The 19885-nt window shown below is 39.4% G+C and overlaps 2 protein-coding genes across 2 annotated transcripts in view; one reads left to right on the top strand and one right to left on the bottom strand.

The window, feature by feature from the left end:
• Positions 1 to 2898, top strand: part of LOC138978292 (cationic amino acid transporter 4-like) — a 34371-nt gene extending 31473 nt beyond the window's left edge. Inside the window, exon 4 of the mRNA XM_070350970.1 lies at positions 1352 to 2898. Coding sequence (XP_070207071.1) covers positions 1352 to 1551 — 200 coding nt within the window. The 3' untranslated portion in view covers positions 1552 to 2898. The remainder of the gene's footprint in view (positions 1 to 1351) is intronic.
• A 6907-nt stretch (positions 2899 to 9805) lies between these two features.
• The window catches only part of LOC138978291 (pleckstrin homology domain-containing family M member 2-like), a 33716-nt gene continuing 23636 nt past the window's right edge, over positions 9806 to 19885 (bottom strand). The window contains exon 16 of the mRNA XM_070350969.1: positions 9806 to 19136. Within this exon, the coding sequence (XP_070207070.1) occupies positions 19041 to 19136 (96 nt within the window). The 3' untranslated portion in view covers positions 9806 to 19040. The remainder of the gene's footprint in view (positions 19137 to 19885) is intronic.

Here is a 19885-nt window from a genome sequence, read left to right as displayed (position 1 = left end):
TGAGATAATTGAGTCGCTTTCTCCAATTGGAAAGCAAGCAGCAAGATTGAGAGTTGCTGTATGCATGCGAAGTCATGAAGTGATTGGATCTAAGTCCTTACACCTTAGTTTGACGGTTATTAAATTACTTTCTGAAAGATTGCATAACATGTGAGCAAATACATGCAAGGATTAAATATTACATCCGGGTATTAGATCCTCAAAGTTCCAAAACAATCCACCTGGTTATTGCTGTAATACGGCGCTTTTTGTCATGGTATTCCTCAAAATTGTCGCAAAAACCCTACCGTTTTTGACCGCTCAAATGCGATCAATACTTGCACAAGAGAACTACTAAAGGGACTTCTTTTTCTTCTTCTTCAGCGTTCCAGAATGTTCTGGTTACGTGTGAGCTCGTTTGCCCATTTGGGTTCCCCACACTATATACTCTGAGAGCATAGTCAGCTTCACTCCGCTTTCGTTGGGTATGCATGCTGGGTATGTTCGTGTTTCCATAACCCACCGAACTCCAACATGGATTACAGGATCTTTTCCGTGCGCACCTGGTCTTGTGCTTGCGTGTACACACTAAAGGGGTTAAGTCACTAGCAGGTCTGCACATAAGTTGACCTGGGAGATCGGAAAAATCTCCCCTCTTAACCCACCAGGCGGCAGCGACCGGGATTCGAACTCACGACCTCCCGATTAGGAGGCCGACGTCTTTTCTGGTGTACAATATCAATTGCTCATATATAGTGGTTGACGGGCGCAGTGGCGTGGTGGTACGGCGTCGGCCTCCTAATCGGCCAGGTTTTCTGGTGTACAATATCAATTGCTCATATAGTGGTTGACGGGCGCAGTGGCGTGGTGGTAAGGCGTCGGCCTCCTAACCCTTTCCTAACCTAGGTGGTGGGTTCAAGTGCTAGTCTTTCGGATGAGACGAAAAACCGAGGTCCCTTCGTGTACACTACATTGGGGTGTGCACGTTAAAGATCCCACGATTGACAAAAGGGTCTTTCCTGGCAAAATTGTATAGGCATAGATAAAAATGTCCACCAAAATACCCGTGTGACTTGGAATAAAGTGTAAAAAAAATTCCATCTCACACGGCATTAAGTCTCAGGGCTTGGAAACATGAATACACGCATGCAGGAAAAAAAATTAAAAAATGGGTAGCGCCGTATACTGTATGGCAGCTCGCTTTCCCCAGGGAGAAAGCAGCCCGAATTTCTGTGAGGTTACCCTCATGGACTATATAAAATCTTATCCCTTATCCCCTTATCCCTAATCGGCCAGGTTTTCTGGTGTGCAATTTCAATTCCTCATAAAGTGGTGTAGTATAATATTAATCCTTCACTTTTTTCTCGGCCAGGTTTTCTGGTGTACTTCACCTACGGGATGCACTTCAGCCGTGAGAATCGAACCCCGGAAGGGTACGGTCCGATGGTGTCGTACCACGGGGACGCCGCGCTCCCGGACACCAGCATCGCCGACACTATGGCCTCCGAAGTCAAGGAACAACAACCTGCTAGAAAAGACGAGGGTTTCTACGCATACCACGGCGAAACGTAGAAGGGGGTAGTTGATCCACGACTGATGCATACAAGGGATAACAGATCCGAAGTCAAGAAACACCAACCTGGGTTCTACTCATACAATGCAAGGCCTAAAATTTAGGATAGCCCAGGCGACAAACCAATAACAGCGAATATTAGAAAGGAGCATTTTATGCCTTATGCGGAATAGAGTAACGTCAGAAACACAGCTGGCAAGGAAAGATGAAGTATTCTACTCATAAAGTGCAAGGCCTAAATTTGGGAAATATTTATGGACATCTGCGATAAAAAAAAGGAAAAGAAAAAAAGGAGGAAAGCTTAAGCTCAGGGGTCAAAGAAGAGCAGTCCTCTAGAACATATTATTAGTTGTATTTGTTTGTTTGTTTGCTTAACGCCCAGCCGACCACGAAGGGCCATATCAGGGCGGTATTAGTTGTATTCATGCAACATAAAGCCACACATTTTCAAAGGCCAAATATGAGATATTCGAGGCCTGTTGTGCAAAACGGCAACACACATATAGGGACCGTTTGGTAACACCGTTGTCTTTGGTGTCAAGAAAAAGGCAGCCCGCTGGAAAGATGAGGGTTTCTACTAATATAATAAAACACAGGCCAAAAAGTCCGCAAGAAAGCAATGCATTCAAGCCCTTTTGTACAGCCAGCAGGAGTAAATTTAACGAAAGAGAGTATTGAACAATGATAATTAAAAGGAAAATCAACGATGTCAGATTCGAGTTAAACGTATTGGTAATCTTGGATGTAGGAAGACCACAATAATGCTTTGAAATCAAAGGACCTGTGGAAAAGGTGAAAAGGTCTAAAGTAAAAGAAGATATAAAAAAAGGATTAGTTAAGATAAGATATGATAAGATAAAAATAAAACATCCAATGAAAAGATTCTGTTCAAAAGAAAATATCGATGCATGGATAAGACTGAAAAAATTCCGGGCTGACGGCAATTCAAGTGACACTTTTGCGAACAAAAATGTATGCTTCATTATTTAATCTCTTTAAGTTGATATTTGTATGTGTGAATAATGGTCTACTTATCACTCCTCTGTGATGAAGATTTCATGATCTCATATAATTAATCAAAATATTGTCCAAGTTATGCTTACAATTATTGGTCTATTTAAAATTTTTTAAAAAAGCTTCAGAAAAAAGCGTGGACATTTTTCTAGGTGTAAGATTTAAACAAGAACTGTTCCCTCTTTACCGAAAGTTAAAATGCTACACATACACAAAGAGAAAAGGGATGGTAAATATGCAAACACCTTTCTGAACAAATTAACCCTTTATTCATTATTTAACAAGAGACGAACTTTGTAAATGAAAAAGACAGAAGAAAAAAAAAGACAGAAAGAAGTACAGAAACAGATTCGACAGGGTGAGTTTTTCTTCCAGGTTATAATTATCAACGGCACTATAATAATGAGTTTACATGAAAATTAAAAAAAAAAGCTAACAAACAAACAAACAAACAAACAAACAAACAAATAAACACCTGTTATCATTTCCCTGAAAATCACAAGGGACTGGGTGGCCGAGTGGTAACGCACTTGCGCTCGGAAGCGAGAGGTTGCGTGTTCAGGCCTGGGTCAGTCCGCAATTTTCTCCCCCCTTTCCTAACCTAGGTGGTGGGTTCAAGTGCTAGTCTTTCGGATGAGACGAAAAACCGAGGTCCCTTCGTGTACACTACATTGGGGTGTGCACGTTAAAGATCCCACGATTGACAAAAGGGTCTATCCTGGCAAAATTGTATAGGCATAGATAAAAATGTCCATCAAATACCCGTGGGACTTGGAATAAAGTAAAAAAAATTCCATCTCACACGGCATTAAGTCTCAGGAAACATGAATACACGCATGCAGGAAAAAAAAAATATGGGTAGCGCCGTATGTATGGCAGCTCGCTTTCCCCGAGGAGAAAGCAGCCCGAATTTCCATGAGGGTAACCTCACTGGACTGTAAATCTTATCCAATCCAATCTATCCAATCCAATTGCCAAAATTATTCAAGGGTGGCAAAAAAAAAAGAAAAAAAAGAGACACTGAAATTTTGTAAAATCAGATTTGTACACGTTCCTTTGCTTGTTTCTTGATTCGTCTTAATGTTATACAGTACGGTGGTACAGAACCACAATTATGGACGTATCGTGCAGCTGTGATGTGATAATTGTCTTTTTTGCGTACGTCGAATCGTTTTAAAAGTGCACATGACTTTGAGTTTTGTTTGTTAGCCAGGTTAAGTGTCTTATTTTATCTATGCATGTCGTTATTGGTAGTTTAGATACGATTCTTATTAATTGTGTTTCCGGCGATCGTTATTCTCTTTCTTAGCATGAAAAGAAGAAAATCAGGTCCATACAATGTATATGCAGGGGCGGATTAAGGGGGGGGGGGGGGTGTTACGGGGGTTCCGGACCCCCCCTCCCCCCGGCGGTCAGAAAAAAAAGAAGAAGATTCTGTCTGTGAAAAAAACCAAAAAACTCACTCCTCATGTACTTTCAATAGAATCTTTCTCAGTATTATTTTTGTAGTTTTAACTGCCACTCCTATGCGACAAGGAATTTTTACCATACTATAAAAAATTAAGATGTCGGGAGCAGATATCAGTGAAGATAAATTGCCATTACTTGATACTAACTTAATTAGTGGCTGCTGGCACCAGTTGATCATGTTTAAAATCAAGGATAAGCCACAAATTGTTTATAAAATAGCTAAAATGCTTCAGCTTTAGGGGGGGCTAGGCCCCCAGACCCCCCAACGGGGCGTTGCCCCTGTACCCCAGGTTGTAACCCCACCCCCCCCTCTGGCTTAACTGCTCCGCCCCTGATATGTACCACATTCCATATGACATAATGTACAGCATGCATAACTTACTTACCTTAAAAAAAAATTGTTTTAACAAAAGATGAAGCAAGATAGCATACATACAGTCATAGCCCGCCAGTAGGTAAATGTATAGTGTATTCCTCGAGCAATGGACAGTGATATTCTGGATTTGTGTTCACACTACAGTACTTTTTTTGTTTTAAGGAAGAGTGTGCTTGCTTTTTGTGATAATGGAGTTCGTGTTATGACATATAAGCTTGACCTGTTCAGCAGGTGGCACAAAGGGTGCCTTTTTTATATTTAGTCAAGTTTTTTCCTTTCTTTCGGAGTCTAAATTACGTCAAATGTAGAAACCTACACTCGTAAGGATTGCATGCTGCATAATAAAATAGGTAAAAGAGGTTCAGTTTAGGTTGACAAAAGCACATATAATATGTTAATGGCACAGAAATTAAGTTAGTACCAGTACTGTACAATTCTCGCCGGTACAGTGGTGTCAAATATCTTTTATTTCTTGTGAATCCAAAAATTCACTTAAAGCACAAATGATATTTCAATGGCTCAGAAAATTAGTAATAGACCTCTTCAATCAAAGATTCTCGTACGTTGATGCAAAAAAAATAAAACATTAAATGATATTTTTTTTCAATCCAAAAAAAACACACCAAAAAACACGCACTGTACACCGCTCAGGAAATGCACTATGCAACAAAATGTCGCTTGTGCAAGTAGTCCAATGGCTAAAATAAATCACAAACTGGAAACTGGAAGTTGTTGAGAATGTACCTCATTTATTCCCACTTGTTAATTGTTTATGGACGCAGTCCTCCCCGTGAAAATGACCACAGTCCTCCCCGTGAAAATGACCACAGTCCTCCCCGTGAAAATGACCACAGTCCTCCCCGTGAAAATGACCACAGTCCTCCCCGTGAAAATGACCACAGTCCTCCCCGTGAAAATGACCACAGTCCTCCCCGTGAAAATGACCACAGTCCTCCCCGTGACAATGACCACAGTCCTCCCTGTGAAAATGACCACAGTCCTCCCCGTGAAAATGACCACAGTCCTCCCTGTGAAAATGACCACAGTCCTCCCCGTGAAAATGACCACAGTCCTCCCCGTGAAAATGAACACAGTCCTCTCCGTGAAAATGACCACAGTCCTCCCCGTGAAAATGACCACAGTCCTCCCCGTGAAAATGAACACAGTCCTCCCCGTGACAATGACCACAGTCCTCCCCGTGAAAATGACCACAGTCCTCCCCGTGAAAATGACCACAGTCCTCCCCGTGAAAATGAACACAGTCCTCTCCGTGAAAATGACCACAGTCCTCTCCGTGAAAATGACCACAGTCCTCCCCGTGAAAATGAACACAGTCCTCCCCGTGAAAATGAACACAGTCCTCTCCGTGAAAATGACCACAGTCCTCCCCGTGAAAATGACCCCAGTCCTCCCCGTGAAAATGACCACAGTCCTCCCCGTGAAAATGACCACAGTCCTCCCCGTAGAACTAGGCTGAGATCACCACCTTACCATGCAGGCTTGTACATGGATCACGACCATCCCTCCACTTGGACTCGTACCAAAATTCAACATCCTGACTGCCTCCTGTGCAGAGTTGAAATTTCTTGATGAATTAATTTCGAGGGTGGACACTGGAGTTAATGGTGAAGCTGGTTCAACAACAAAAGTCCCACTCTGGGCATAATACGAGCAATGATGATGCTCTATGTCCCACAAGCTAAAACGTACGCTTATTAGAGACTTATATTTGGTGATTCGCTAGCAGGGCATAATACACCTAGGCCGTTCATTTTTGTAATATGTGTCCAAGGGATGGTCGTATTCCGTGTAAAACTACTGGTCAGATCTAAAATGGTAAGATGGAACAGGAACACCGAGACCAAGGTCACCACGAAAGCACTGAGCATGAAGGGTCACAAGAGCCGAGCTAGACCAGTTTCATTTTTGCGCTTTCAGCGGTGCCGTTCATTTTTTTTTAATATGTATCCGACGGGCGCAGTGGCGGGGTGGTAAGACGTCGGCCGCCTCTTAATCGGAAGGTCGATGGTTCGAATCCCGGCCGCGGCCGCCTGGTGGGTTAAGTGTGGAGATTTTTCCGATCTCCCAGGTCAACTTATGTGCAGACCTGCTCGTGGCTTATCCCCCTTCGTGTGTAGGCCTACACGCAAGCACAAGACTAAGTGCGCACGGAAAAGATCCTGTAATCCATGTCAGAGTTCGGTGGGTTATAGATACACGAAAATACCCAGCATGCTTCCTCCGAAAGCGGCGTATGGCTGCCTAAATGGCGGGGTAAAAACGATCATACACGTAAAATTCCACTCGTGCAAAAACACGAGTGTACGTGGGAGTTTCAGCCCACGAACGAAGAAGAATAGAAGAAGTAATATGTGTCCAAGGGATGGTCGTATCCCATGTGCCTGGCCAGATCTTAGATGGGGAGTCTAATTGTTTATACGGCAGTCACTGTCTTTATTGTACCCACAAGAGCAGATAAACCAACTGTACTTATCTCGCTGTGTAGTAAATTATAACTGGTAACGACCGTAATCTCTTTTTATATTTAGTCAAGTTTTGACTAAATATTTTAACATCGAGGGGGAATCGAAACGAGGGTCGTGGTGTATGTGCGTGTGTGTGTGTGTCTGTGTGTGTGTGTGTGTGTGTAGAGCGATTCAGACTAAACTACTGGACCGATCTTTATGAAATTTGACATGAGAGTTCCTGGGTATGAAATCCCCGAACGTTTTTTTCATTTTTTTGATAAATGTCTTTGATGACGTCATATCCGGCTTTTCGTGAAAGTTGAGGCGGCACTGTCACGCCCTCATTTTTCAACCAAATTGGTTGAAATTTTGGTCAAGTAATCTTCGACAAAGCCCGGGGTTCGGTATTGCATTTCAGCTTGGTGGCTTAAAAATTAATTAATGACTTTGGTCATTAAAAATCGGAAAATTGTAAAAAAAAATAAAAATTTATAAAACGATCCAAATTTACGTTTATCTTATTCTCCATCATTTGCTGATTCCAAAAACATATAAATATGTTATATTCGGATTAAAAACAAGCTCTGAAAATTAAATATATAAAAATTATTATCAAATTTTTTTTTTCGAAATCAATTTAAAAACACTTTCATCTTATTCCTTGTCGGTTCCTGATTCCAAAAATATATGGATATGATATGTTTGGATTAAAAACACGCTCAGAAAGTTAAAACAAAGAGAGGTACAGAAAAGCGTGCTATCCTTCTTAGCGCAACTACTACCCCGCTCTTCTTGTCAATTTCACTGCCTTTGCCATGAGCGGTGGACTGACGATGCTACGAGTCAGTTTCATTCTGTGAGTTCGACAGCTACTTGACTAAATATTGTATTTTCGCCTTACGCGACTTGTTGTTTCTTTCTTTGTTCGTTGTTGTTGATTTCAGAGTGTGGTATATTTTCTGTTATATAAATCTATTTGATGATGATGATTCTGCACACAATGTATGATGATGATGTGCTTGTGTATACGTCTGTGTGTGTGTGTGTGTGTGCGCGTGTGTGTGTGTGTGTGTGTGTGTCTGTGAGAGAGAGAGAGAGAGAGAGAGAGAGAGAGAGAGAGAGAGAGAGAGAGAGAGAGAGAGAGAGAGAGAGAGAGACTGACAGACAGACAAACAGACAGACAGAGACGGTATACATACTAGGAACATTTTAGTTTTGTCATGACTTGCGATTTAAATGTTTGAGAGGTTAAACATTCCTTCAACATTTAATCCTGATACAGACCAGTTCACACAACAGAAATAATCAAAAACAAACACACACACAAAATTATCTCAAACAAAATATTTATAAAGCAAAGGAAAAATATGTTCCATTCGTTTTCTGTATGTATTTAGGACCTGTGCAATTTTTGTTTAGCTTCTTAACAGGAATATTTTAATTTGAGAATATATATAAAGCTTTTTTGTGGAAAATAATATGTTCAAATTGTGATGTTTATAACATATTTATGTAACAAAACAAAAAAATATGTGATTACTACTGTATAATAAAGTGGTTCTGTGATATATTGTTCTGACGTTTTGTTTTGATTTGTTTTTGTCTGGTTCAATCATTTCTTCTTTTTGTTACAATAAAAAAAGATATATACTTGAAATGTTGCACATGAAAGTATATATTTGGTTTCAATAAAGTTGTATGTGGCAAACGTTGATTCTAGACTGTTCATGTGCTCCTTAGAGCATGCGTTCCTGTGTGTGTGTGTGTGTGTGTGTGTGTGTGTGTGTGTGTGTGTGTGTGTGCGTGTGCATGTTTGAATGATAACCCAATCATAACACATACACCTATAAGAGCAAGAAGAATCCAGTACACTCAGCATATATTAAAACAAGTTTTTAATTTCAGCAAAATAAATCTAAACAAACGATCATTACCTCTTTCAGCAACTGTGCAAATTTCTTACCCCCCCCCCTCCCCCCCCCAAAAAAAAAAAACAAAAAAAACCTATTCCCTTTCCCAAACACAAGCAAACATCATCCAGGATCCTCTTTGTCTTTTCTTAGGATTACAAAACACAAGAAAGAATTCTCACATTGTATCATGCACAAAAGTATTAAAAAAGCATTGTCATGGCAGACGAAAGAGGTGGAACAAAGACAGGACTGGAACCACAGTGTACTTGATCCATCACAGGTTGTAATTTAATACATTAATACAGAGGGAATACATGTTTGCACAAGACTGCAGAAATGATATAATTTTTGTATTACAGGTGAAAAACGTTGGTATTTTTGGGATACACATTACTTTCATCAGAAAAAAGTTACATATATCTCATTAATAACACATTTCAAACATTAAAATTTTTTAAAAAAGTAACCCCCCCCCCACACACACACACACAATAAATAAATAAAGGGACAGCTCAAGTTCTTGACTATCTGGGCAATTAAATCAATCACATTGTTAATATTATACAATTGATTAGTTTCATTACTCAAGTCTTACTTATAACACACTAGTCATAACTTATAGAATCAAATGTATAACTAATATAAATTTACTGCTTATTAAACCAAATTTAGCTTCCATGTGTTAAAACGTGTAAAAAGTATTTCAATCAAATTCAAAGGTCTTAAACTCAAGAGCCAAGAAAACAGTTCTTTCTTTCTTTCTTTACTTGGTGTTTAACGTCGTTTTCAACCACGAAGGTTATATCGCGACGGGGAAAGGGGGGGGATGGGATAGAGCCACTTGTCAATTGTTTCTTGTTCACAAAAGCACTAATCAAAAATTTGCTCCAGGGGCTTGCAGAAAACAACAATATCTATTGCACATAAGAAGCTAGGTGATGTCTTTACAAGTGTGTGTGTGTGTGTGTGTTGTGTGTGTGTGGTGTGTGTGTGTGTGTGTGTATGTTGTGTATGTTGTGTGTGTTGTGTGTGTGTGTGTGTGTGTGGTGTGTACGGGGGTTTGTGTGGTGTGTACGGGGTGTGTGTGCTGTGTGTGTGTGTGTACACATGGGTGTGTGTGTGTATGTTACAGTGTGTATCGATCTCTATGTACATGTAATATACAGATGTATGTTATTGTATATTTTGTACACATTTGCAAACTCTTCTTTAGATGTTCGTGCTTCATTGCTCCAACATAACAAAGTGCGTATGGACAATGACTTAATATGGCAACATACATGAATAATTAACAAGGGATACATTAAATGCACATTCTTTTGTTAAAATACAATAGTATACAAATACGTATAAAATGAGGAAGTTCTGAAGGACAATTCAACTCACTGAAAACAGGCAACAGAAGAGAAAGTTATTTTTACAAACATAAACGAAGAAAAGAAAAGTTATAAAAATAGCTCACAAATGTCAGTGTAATGTACATATTTTTGCTACAAGAGAAACTGACAAGACACAACATCAGAACATTCAAATTCTATTGGCAGGCCTGGGAATGAGTAAAAGTGGTTTGGGCATACTGATGGGAAAATTTTGCGTTTTAAGCATTTTTAAGGGCACACGGAGGCTCTTTTCTTACACAATTAGAAAAGGACTTCGTCGTATTAACGACGCAAGGTGTATCATTCCCAGGCCTGATTGTTCACAAAATCGAAACGCAAAAAAACTGGAAATTATCTTTACCACTGTAGAAGTATCACCTTCTTTACCATTTGTAGAAATATCTCCTTTGAACAATACCAAACAGAAGTCAGACATTCAGTAAGATTTACATATGTAATATTCGTACTCAGAATCACAAAAATGCATACAGAAAACAATAGTAACATAAACCGTGCATCAACTAACATTTCAAAGCGCAACAAAAACAATTCATGCAGACTATCAAATCTGTTGAATACAAGTAACAGCCAGTAATTAATTAAGCCACAAAAATAGCACGTATTTTGTTATAGCTTATCCAAATACTTCACACAGCGTCTTTCTTTCTTTATTTGGTGTTTAACGTCGTTTTCAACCACGAAGGTTATATCGCGACGGGGAAAGGGGGGAGATGCGATAGAGCCACTTGTCAATTGTTTCTGTTCACAAAAGCACTAATCAAAAATTTGCTCCAGGGGCTTGCAACGTAGTACAATGTATTACCTTACTGGGAGAATGCAAGTTTCCAGTACAAAGGACTTAACATTTCTTACATACTGCTTGACTAAAATCTTTACAAAAATTGACTATATTCTGTACAAAAAACACTTAACAAGGGTAAAAAGATAAACAGAATCCGTTAGTCGCCTCTTACGACATGCCACACAGCGTCAAATCAGTCAACAAAAATCACAGTCTTTGGAAGGTCAAAACAAAAGTTCTTGCATGCACTGGCACTAATATATTTAATGTACACATAAATACAAGCAGAATGGCGAAGGGATAAAGCACTGTCATGTCATGTCATGTCATGTCAATGTCATGTATTCAACTATAAGTATAAACATTCTCCACCTTCATCGTGGGATCTCTGTATTTACAAACTGACACTGATACAAACAGGCAGTTTTAATTACACAATATTATAAATTTACACCAATACAAGAATTTGTACAAGACATAAATATTTCCTTCACATGGAGCCGACAGAACAAGCTAAAAAAAAACAAGTCGCGTAAGGCGAAAATACAATATTTAGTCAAGTAGCTGTCGAACTCACAGAATGAAACTGAACGCAATGCCATTTTTCAGCAAGACCGTATACTCGTAGCATCGTCAGTCCACCGCTCATGGCAAAGGCAGTGAAATTGACAAGAAGAGCGGGATAGTAGTTGCGCTAAGAAGGATAGCACGCTTTTCTGTACCTCTCTTTGTTTTAACTTTCTGAGCGTGTTTTTAATCCAAACATATCATATCTATATGTTTTTGGAATCAGGAACCAACAAGGAATAAGATGAAAGTGTTTTTAAATTGATTTGGACAATTTAATTTTGATAATAATTTTTATATATTTAATTTTCAGAGCTTGTTTTTAATCCGAATATAACATATTTATATGTTTTTGGAATCAGCAAATGATGGAGAATAAGATAAACGTAAATTTGGATCGTTTTATAAATTGTTATTTTTTTTTACAATTTTCAGATTTTTAATGACCAAAGTCATTAATTAATTTTTAAGCCACCAAGCTGAAATGCAATACCGAAGTCCGGGCTTCGTCGAAGATTACTTGACCAAAATTTCAACCAATTTGGTTGAAAAATGAGGGCGTGACAGTGCCGCCTCAACTTTCACGAAAAGCCGGATATGACGTCATCAAAGACATTTATCAAAAAAATGAGAAAAACGTTCGGGGATTTCATACCCAGGAACTCTCATGTCAAATTTCATAAAGATCGGTCCAGTAGTTTAGTCTGAATCGCTCTACACACACACACACACAGACACACAGACACACGCACATACACCACGACCCTCGTTTCGATTCCCCCTCGATGTTAAAATATTTAGTCAAAACTTGACTAAATATAAAAAGGGGGGGGGACAACACCAATCAAGACTTTATAAAGCAATTTTGTTTAATGAATGTGTCTTCTTTGAAAGCTCAGAAAGCTAAAAATCCATAAATTTATTAATATTTACAAACAATAAAGGGAGGGCACTATAAAGCCTGGGATGTTCTTATCAAGTAAGAAACTATTTTACATCTGTGCGAGTGCAGAGCAGAAAACAACAAGTCGCGTAAGGCAAAATTACTACATTTAGTCAAGCTGTGGAACTCACAGAATGAAACTGAACGCACTTCATTTTTTCACAATGACCGTAGTCCGCCGCTTGTGCATAACGGAGTGAAACTGACGAGCCTGTTCAGCGCGGTAGTGGTTTCGATGTGTTGCATAGCACGCTTTTCTGTTCCTCTCTTCGTTTTAACTTTCTGAGCGTGTTTTTAATCCAAGCATATCATATCTATATGTTTTTGGAATCAGGAACCGACAAGGAATAAGATGAAATTAAGCTGAATCGCAATACCGAAGTCCGGCCTTCGTCAAAGATTGCTTTACAAAAATGTCCATCAATTTGATAGAAAAATGAGGGTGTGACAGTGCCACCTCAACTTTTACAAAAAGCCGGATATGACGTCATCAAAAGTATTTATCGAAAAAATGAAAATAATGTCCGGGGATATCATTTCCAGGAACTCTCATGTCAAATTTCATAAAGATTGGCTCAGTAGTTTGGTATGAATTGCTCTACACACACGCACAGACAGACAGACAGACAGACAGACAGACAGACAGACACACATACACCACGACCCTCGTCTCGATTCCCCCTCTATGTTAAAACATTTAGTCAAAACTTTACTAAATGTAAAAACAAACTTAGAAGTAAACAAGAGTAATATATGTACAGAACTATCATGGACATTAAAATCACAATAACAAAAATTTAGATTCCAGTAAACGAATGAGATATCAACTCTGGAATGACTACACATTTAATAAATTGCTGTAGTTTTCATCTATTCATGAACTCAGGTAGAATAAAAGGTAAATTAAGGATGGAATGACTGCAGACAGCTAGTAGTAGTAGTACAGCACCTCTTTGACACAGTTAGAAATCAGGCATGGGAATTCTCAAATCCGGGGATTTCAGAGAAAAGCTACACCAGACCTGGGAACCCCTGGCAGATTTGCATTTTTTTTTGTGCACTGACCGTACTGATCATATTCTGGACAATCATGCGTACAAAAATACGGCGAAATCGTATGGGTTCCCAGGTCTGCTACACATTTCCGAGAAAAAAAAGTCCTCTTCTGACAAAAAAAATTCGAGGAACAAAAATCAAAAAAGACAATCTGCCTAGTATGACCAATGTCCTCCATAAAACTGTCCTTTCATTCAGTGAGATTCCGCCGGCGTGAGTCACTTTTGCAAACAGGGCGGGGATATAGCTCAGTTGGTAGCGCGCTGGATTTGTATTCAGTTGGCCGTTGTCAGCGCGAGTTCGATCCCAGGTTCGGCGGAAATTTATTTCACAGAGTCAACTTTGTGTGCAGACTCTCTTCGGTGTCCGAACCACCCCCCGTGTATACTACATTGGGTGTGCACGTTAAAGATCCCACGATTGACAAAAGGGTCTTTCCTGGCAAAATTGCTTAGGCACAGTTAATAATTGTCTACCATACCCGTGTGACTTGGAATAAGGCCGTGAAAGGTAAATATGCGCCGAAATGGCTGCAATTTACTGGCCGTATAAAATTTCATCTCACACGGCATCACTGCAGAGCGCCTAGAACTGTACCCACGGAATATGCGCGATATAAGCCTCATTGATTGATTGAACAGTTAGAAAGAGCTTACAAGTGATGACTTGAAAGCAGTTCAGTATGGTAGTGCCGCCCGCGCGTGTAATTATTGCACAGTTCGAAAGGGAGCCCGCAAGTGGTGGACGCGAAGCCGGCAATCATAATTTTGTCCGCCTTGTTCGAATTAGACGCCGTCTGCAATCACAGCAAATCCACTTTTGAAATACGACCATTTCTGGGAAGGTGACAATTGTGATCGATTTATTAGAACAGATGTTGCTGTTTACATGTGTGAAAGAGTAAGTGGGTTCAAATAATATTAATTCAGTTAAAAGATTTAAATGATCGTTGGATACTGGCAACACAAAACATGTTTTAAATTTGGTAAGGTTTTTTGCTTTGTAAAATTCATGAAACATACTACCAGAATGCGCCAGATTGCACAGATTTAAACCTAGTTTTCAGAGATTTTTCTTTAATTCAATTCCCATGCCTGAAAAATGTTGATAGACAGACAAAAAAATGTCAAGCAATCTGGCGCTGATGTTTTCACATGCTACTGTAACACATACCCCACATCATATTCTGGTCAGGTTTACACTATCAGGATACAAGAGTCAAGACCGTCAACTGATGTATCATTTGACCAGTCATCAATCACTCAATCAATCAATCAATCAAGCATGCAGGATAAATTGAAACATCAAATAGCAGAACAAAGACTATATGAAGCTTAAAAGAAATGAAAAAAATAATTAAAAAATACCACACACACACTACAGCATTGATTAATATACAGCAAAAGCATTTTCGTTGCCAATGGTAAACTAGGAAAGCGCTTTAGTCTTAAATTAAATTAGATAATGTCCTTCCTTAAGGTTGCAAATAGTTCCATCATAAATTCAATCACCCAGAAAAAAACCTCATTGCTTATTGCACAAGTTGTCTTTAAAAAGGGAATTGTTTAATACATGTAGCCCTTTTTGACTGTCATGAGCATATTGCTGTAGATCCATTTCATCTATCAGATTCAGAAAGCCATTCATGCCATCAACAACAAAAGAGTTTTCTAGTGAGCGAATCTCTTGCAAACAAGTGCTGTAACACAGGTTAATGCACTCACAATTAAAGCCACATACACCCGCTCACACACACACTCACACAGACAAACTTGCATGCATGCAAGCAGTGTCGCACACCTACATGCACACGCGCGCACACACACACACACACCAACACACACACACACAAACATGCACACACACACCAACACATACACACACAAACACGCACACACAAACACACACACAGAAGCAGATCAAGAAATCGATCAACTAAATGCCATTTGATAAAATATCACCATAGAACCAGTTCAACGAAACCGAGTTATAACAATTAATCTTCAACGGAAAACAATGTGTAAAACTAATATTACCCCAGGTGTTACAAGAAAACAATCTTCAAGTAAACTTCGGACTACATTTCTAGAATTCAGAGTTGTACAGGCTTTTCGTACAGCTTCACATGTACACGTACAATGTATCTCTGAAACAAGTTTTGATGATGGGGGGAAATGTCATCAAATAATCATTTTTCATACTGGCTTCTGACTTATTCTATACTGATCTGGAGCAAATTTGATTGTTGTGCTCTTAATTGTGTAGATTTTATCAATACATGTACTCGACTTTGGCAGCACGGGTTTTTAGAAAATGATGAGACGCTCACATAAAAGTAAATTACATGAGTTCCCACATGATCTAAACGGGTTCCGCAAAAGTGTAGGTAGCCGTACATTTTTTTCCTGGAATTTTGTCTTCTCAATGGCAACTTAAGTATTCAACCCAGATCTGACAAAATGCTGGTGAGCTAAGGAGTGAAGAATGTAAACATAAAAAGTGTTTGTGCTTTTGTACCATTTTTTATTTGATCATGCTTACAATCTGCAAAACTAAATAAACAGTGCAAGAGATGTGCAGATAACAGAGCACCTGAAGAACAAAAAATCTCTCCTCAGAGTTCTGTGTGTAAAGACTGACATACCATGCAGGTATTAAATGAGATAATGTAAATGAGTGAGCAATTTTAAAGCAATAATGCAGATATTAAGTCACTGGAATTGTGAAGAAAGTTCACACAGTTAAGTATGCAGATACAGTTTGGTGTTAAGGGAACAGTGAGCTATGGAAACTGCAATTTAAACAAGAGGCGAAGCCATCAAGGCTCACGTAAGAAATCGACAAACAGTAACACAAACTCAATCACTCCGTCACACACACACACACACACACACACACACACACACACACACACACACACACACACACACAGAAAGAGCATAGGTGAAACTGTGCAAGAAAGCGAGACACTAGATCTAGACCTGTCTGTCTGCATGTAGCCTACTTACAGGACACGACTGCCAACTAGTCTCGGCGCGCTCAAAATAATAATGACCGAGACTTTCAGTACTTCCTTCGCGTGACGTCTAACCCTCTTACGTCATAATGTGACGTCAATGTAATGTGACGTCTTCAAATGTTAGAGTTTCTACCACAGACATACACACACACGCACGCACAAACACACACACACACACACACGCACAAACGCACAGACAGACAAAGTTATGATCGCATAGGCTACACTTACGTGAGCCAAAAACAAACAAATTCTCTATAAGCCAACAACTAAGCCTAGTTGTACAGTGAGCACAAGTTCAACATGTCTTGAACAGTGAATAACATTTGTGCCTTGAAATATATTAATTCAACTCACTGCAACGACCACATGAAATGAGCAAAGCATCAAACCCGCCATCACAAACATGATCCCAAAGGAAGAGGATTTTAATTCTGACAAATTTCTTGGACTCGAAAAAGCAGTGAAATGTGTTGTTTTTTTCAATGTTTTTTTCAGTAGAAATATCATGAAAAAAGAGCAGGAACGGACAGAAACAGTTCATGTACTCCATAAACAGTATTACCTGCCAAAAGAGGACACACTTCTGACCATGTACCGGTAAAAAATCTCCCTACAATACAGGCGTTCTTTCACCACATGGAAAGGTTTAAGAAAGTAGACCACTGGACAACATACAGTGTGCCCGGGTGGCTCAGGTGGTAGAGCACTGGACTTGTGATCGAAAGGTCGCTGGTTCGAATCCGGGCAAGGACGGACACGGGTCAACTTTATGTGCAGACCCAGAGACGGTAACTATCTCCCACCCCCGTGTCACCACAGTGGCACGTAAAAGATCTCGGTCATTCTGCCATAAGTGCAGATGGCTGATACCACCTAAACACGCATACACTTGTGTATCTCATCTAAAGTCGGGTTAAAACCCGGGAATATGCCCCAAATGGCTTTGCCGTGAGGGCGTAAAACTTGAATTTCTCACAACATACAGTGTCCTTTAATGGTAGATGTTCTCTTCAAATTCAAGTAATACTGTGCTCTTTTGAGGAAAGCAAGTCAGTAAGTGACTTGACACATACACAACCATTGACATGATTTATGGTACGACAAAATTCAGTTGATGTTATGGCCACCAAAGGCATGAGAGGCACAACAGCATTCAGATTGAAAGCTAATGTGAGAAAACCTAAGATTAAAAGAAAACAAAATCAACCATGTGAAGTATAGACACAGGCAATATTTGAGGGTGAAGTGATCTTTTTTTTTACTTCTTCTTCTTCTTCTGCGTTCGTGGGCTGAAACTCCCACGTACACTCGTGGTTTTTTTTTGCACGAGTGGAATTTTACGTGTATGACCGGTTTTGTTTTTTTTATTTTTTTTATTTTTTACAAAACCTGCACTTTGAAGCAAATTAAGAAATCACTGGTATATATATATCTGGACTCTGAGCGCACACAGAACGACTAGTGGGCACATCCAAAAACAGAAAGATCAAAAATTTTCATGGACAACAAGCAAGTCCACAAGTCAAGAAACACATGTGGATACAGCGAGACCCTCTTACTTTACGCAGCGTGCACATAACGGATGAGAGTTGATCATTGTGACCTTGGAACAAGTTCCTTGGTGCTTGCAGAACACTGGCTGTTTTTTTCAAAAACTTTGTTTGATTTTGTTTCCGTTTTTCTTGTGGAACTAAGCAATACCTGTTGTTTTGTTAGTGTTGTTTTGTTACATGTTTCATAAACGTTTGTGTACAAAAAATACATTTTCTTCACGTTTTGTGTATTTTCTCAAAACTACTTTTTTGTCACTTCAAAAGCCTAAGGCTTTTTTTCTAATAAACTTGCGTTGTTGAAACTTTGCATACATCTCGAGTGTGTTATTTCGCAGATTTTTTTAGAGCGTTTTGTTGAATTTTTTTTTGGTGAGAAGTTATACCATTTTTGGGGGCGGTTTTTCATAAAATTCAAGGTCACTCATTTTTATCATTGATATCTTTTGAATGACTGTAGATTTAAAAAAAAGCCTCTAACAAAAGTTGGGTATTGTGCTAATGTATAAATAACAAGCACCAAAACAAAATTCCTTACGGTTTTGTAAAAGCCTTAGGGTTTCAAAAAGTGGCAGTTTGGTGGCCATCTTGGATTGCTACCAAGGCAACCGGTGATCCCCCCCAAATTTTTTTTTCATTTTCTCAGGAGATGGACTGAGTTCTTTAATTGTGCAACAATTTTTGACCCAATACTTATGAAACAAAACAAAAAAATCACTTTTAACACCAGTGCCTGCCCTTAAAATGTCCCCCTTTTTAAACCGTCGGATTTTTTTGCTCTTTCTGTTCACAGGCCTTCCAAGTATACCTTCCACTGTAACACTACTTGCTTTTTAATAGCCAATTTTCTGACTTTTTTCAGTGTCTTAAAACAGGGTTCCCACTGCATCAAAGTCATTGGTAAGAGGTCCGCTGAAGAAGAATTCCCTCATTTCAAGGAGATGGCATGCTGCAACAAAGTGGCCTGATCCTGACAGTGTCTTTGCAAAGGTAGGTCTTCTATACTGCCTGCCACCAGTCCAACCTGAAATCAAAAGATAAACAAAAATATATTTGGATGATTGTTTCAGACTAATGCCAACATCAGAAGCCAACCCAAATCATGGTTGATGTGCTCAAGATGGGGTACTAATGTAGTTTTATCCTACATACGTGAGAGAGACACCCGTGAGATAATAATCGTTCAAATCACACGTGTGTATATCATGTAAATGAGGTCATGTCAAGCAAGTCTGGCAGGGACCTGTTTTTCCACTGCTTATGATGCCAAAGTCACCGAGACAAACGTCATTATAGAAACAAAAATTGCGCTCGCTAATTACCCTCGATGAATTATTAGAACTAACACGTCACGCCACACTTTCAGAGTGACGTTTCTTTGCTTTGACGTAATAGATTGCACGAGGCTTTAGAAGAGATCGAGGTTCCAAAACAAGCGTCTTCAATTTAGCTGCCTCGTCTGCAAGACATTTTCAGTAAAATACACGTAAGTACAGTATGTTGGATAAACAGAATACTACATGGCTTGCTGTGTCGTACCAGATTTACACTCGTTGCTTTTTCAAATAGTGAACAGCTCGCTTTCGCTCGCAGTTCAATATTTAAAAAAACAACTCGTGTAAATCTGGTACGACACAGCAAGCCATGTAGTACTCTCTATGTATGACACCACAAAGAACTGTCTGGTAACACCAGCCAACTCGAATCCTACCAGTATTCCGATGGAGCTCTCTCAAGAGAGCACAAAACGGTCTGACTAGACACACACGGACA

Source organism: Littorina saxatilis, linkage group LG10 (assembly GCF_037325665.1).
Source record: "Littorina saxatilis isolate snail1 linkage group LG10, US_GU_Lsax_2.0, whole genome shotgun sequence".
Classification (NCBI taxonomy): domain Eukaryota; kingdom Metazoa; phylum Mollusca; class Gastropoda; order Littorinimorpha; family Littorinidae; genus Littorina; species Littorina saxatilis.
The sequence above is the reverse complement of the archived record's forward strand: the minus strand, read 5'-3'. Positions and strand labels throughout refer to the sequence as shown.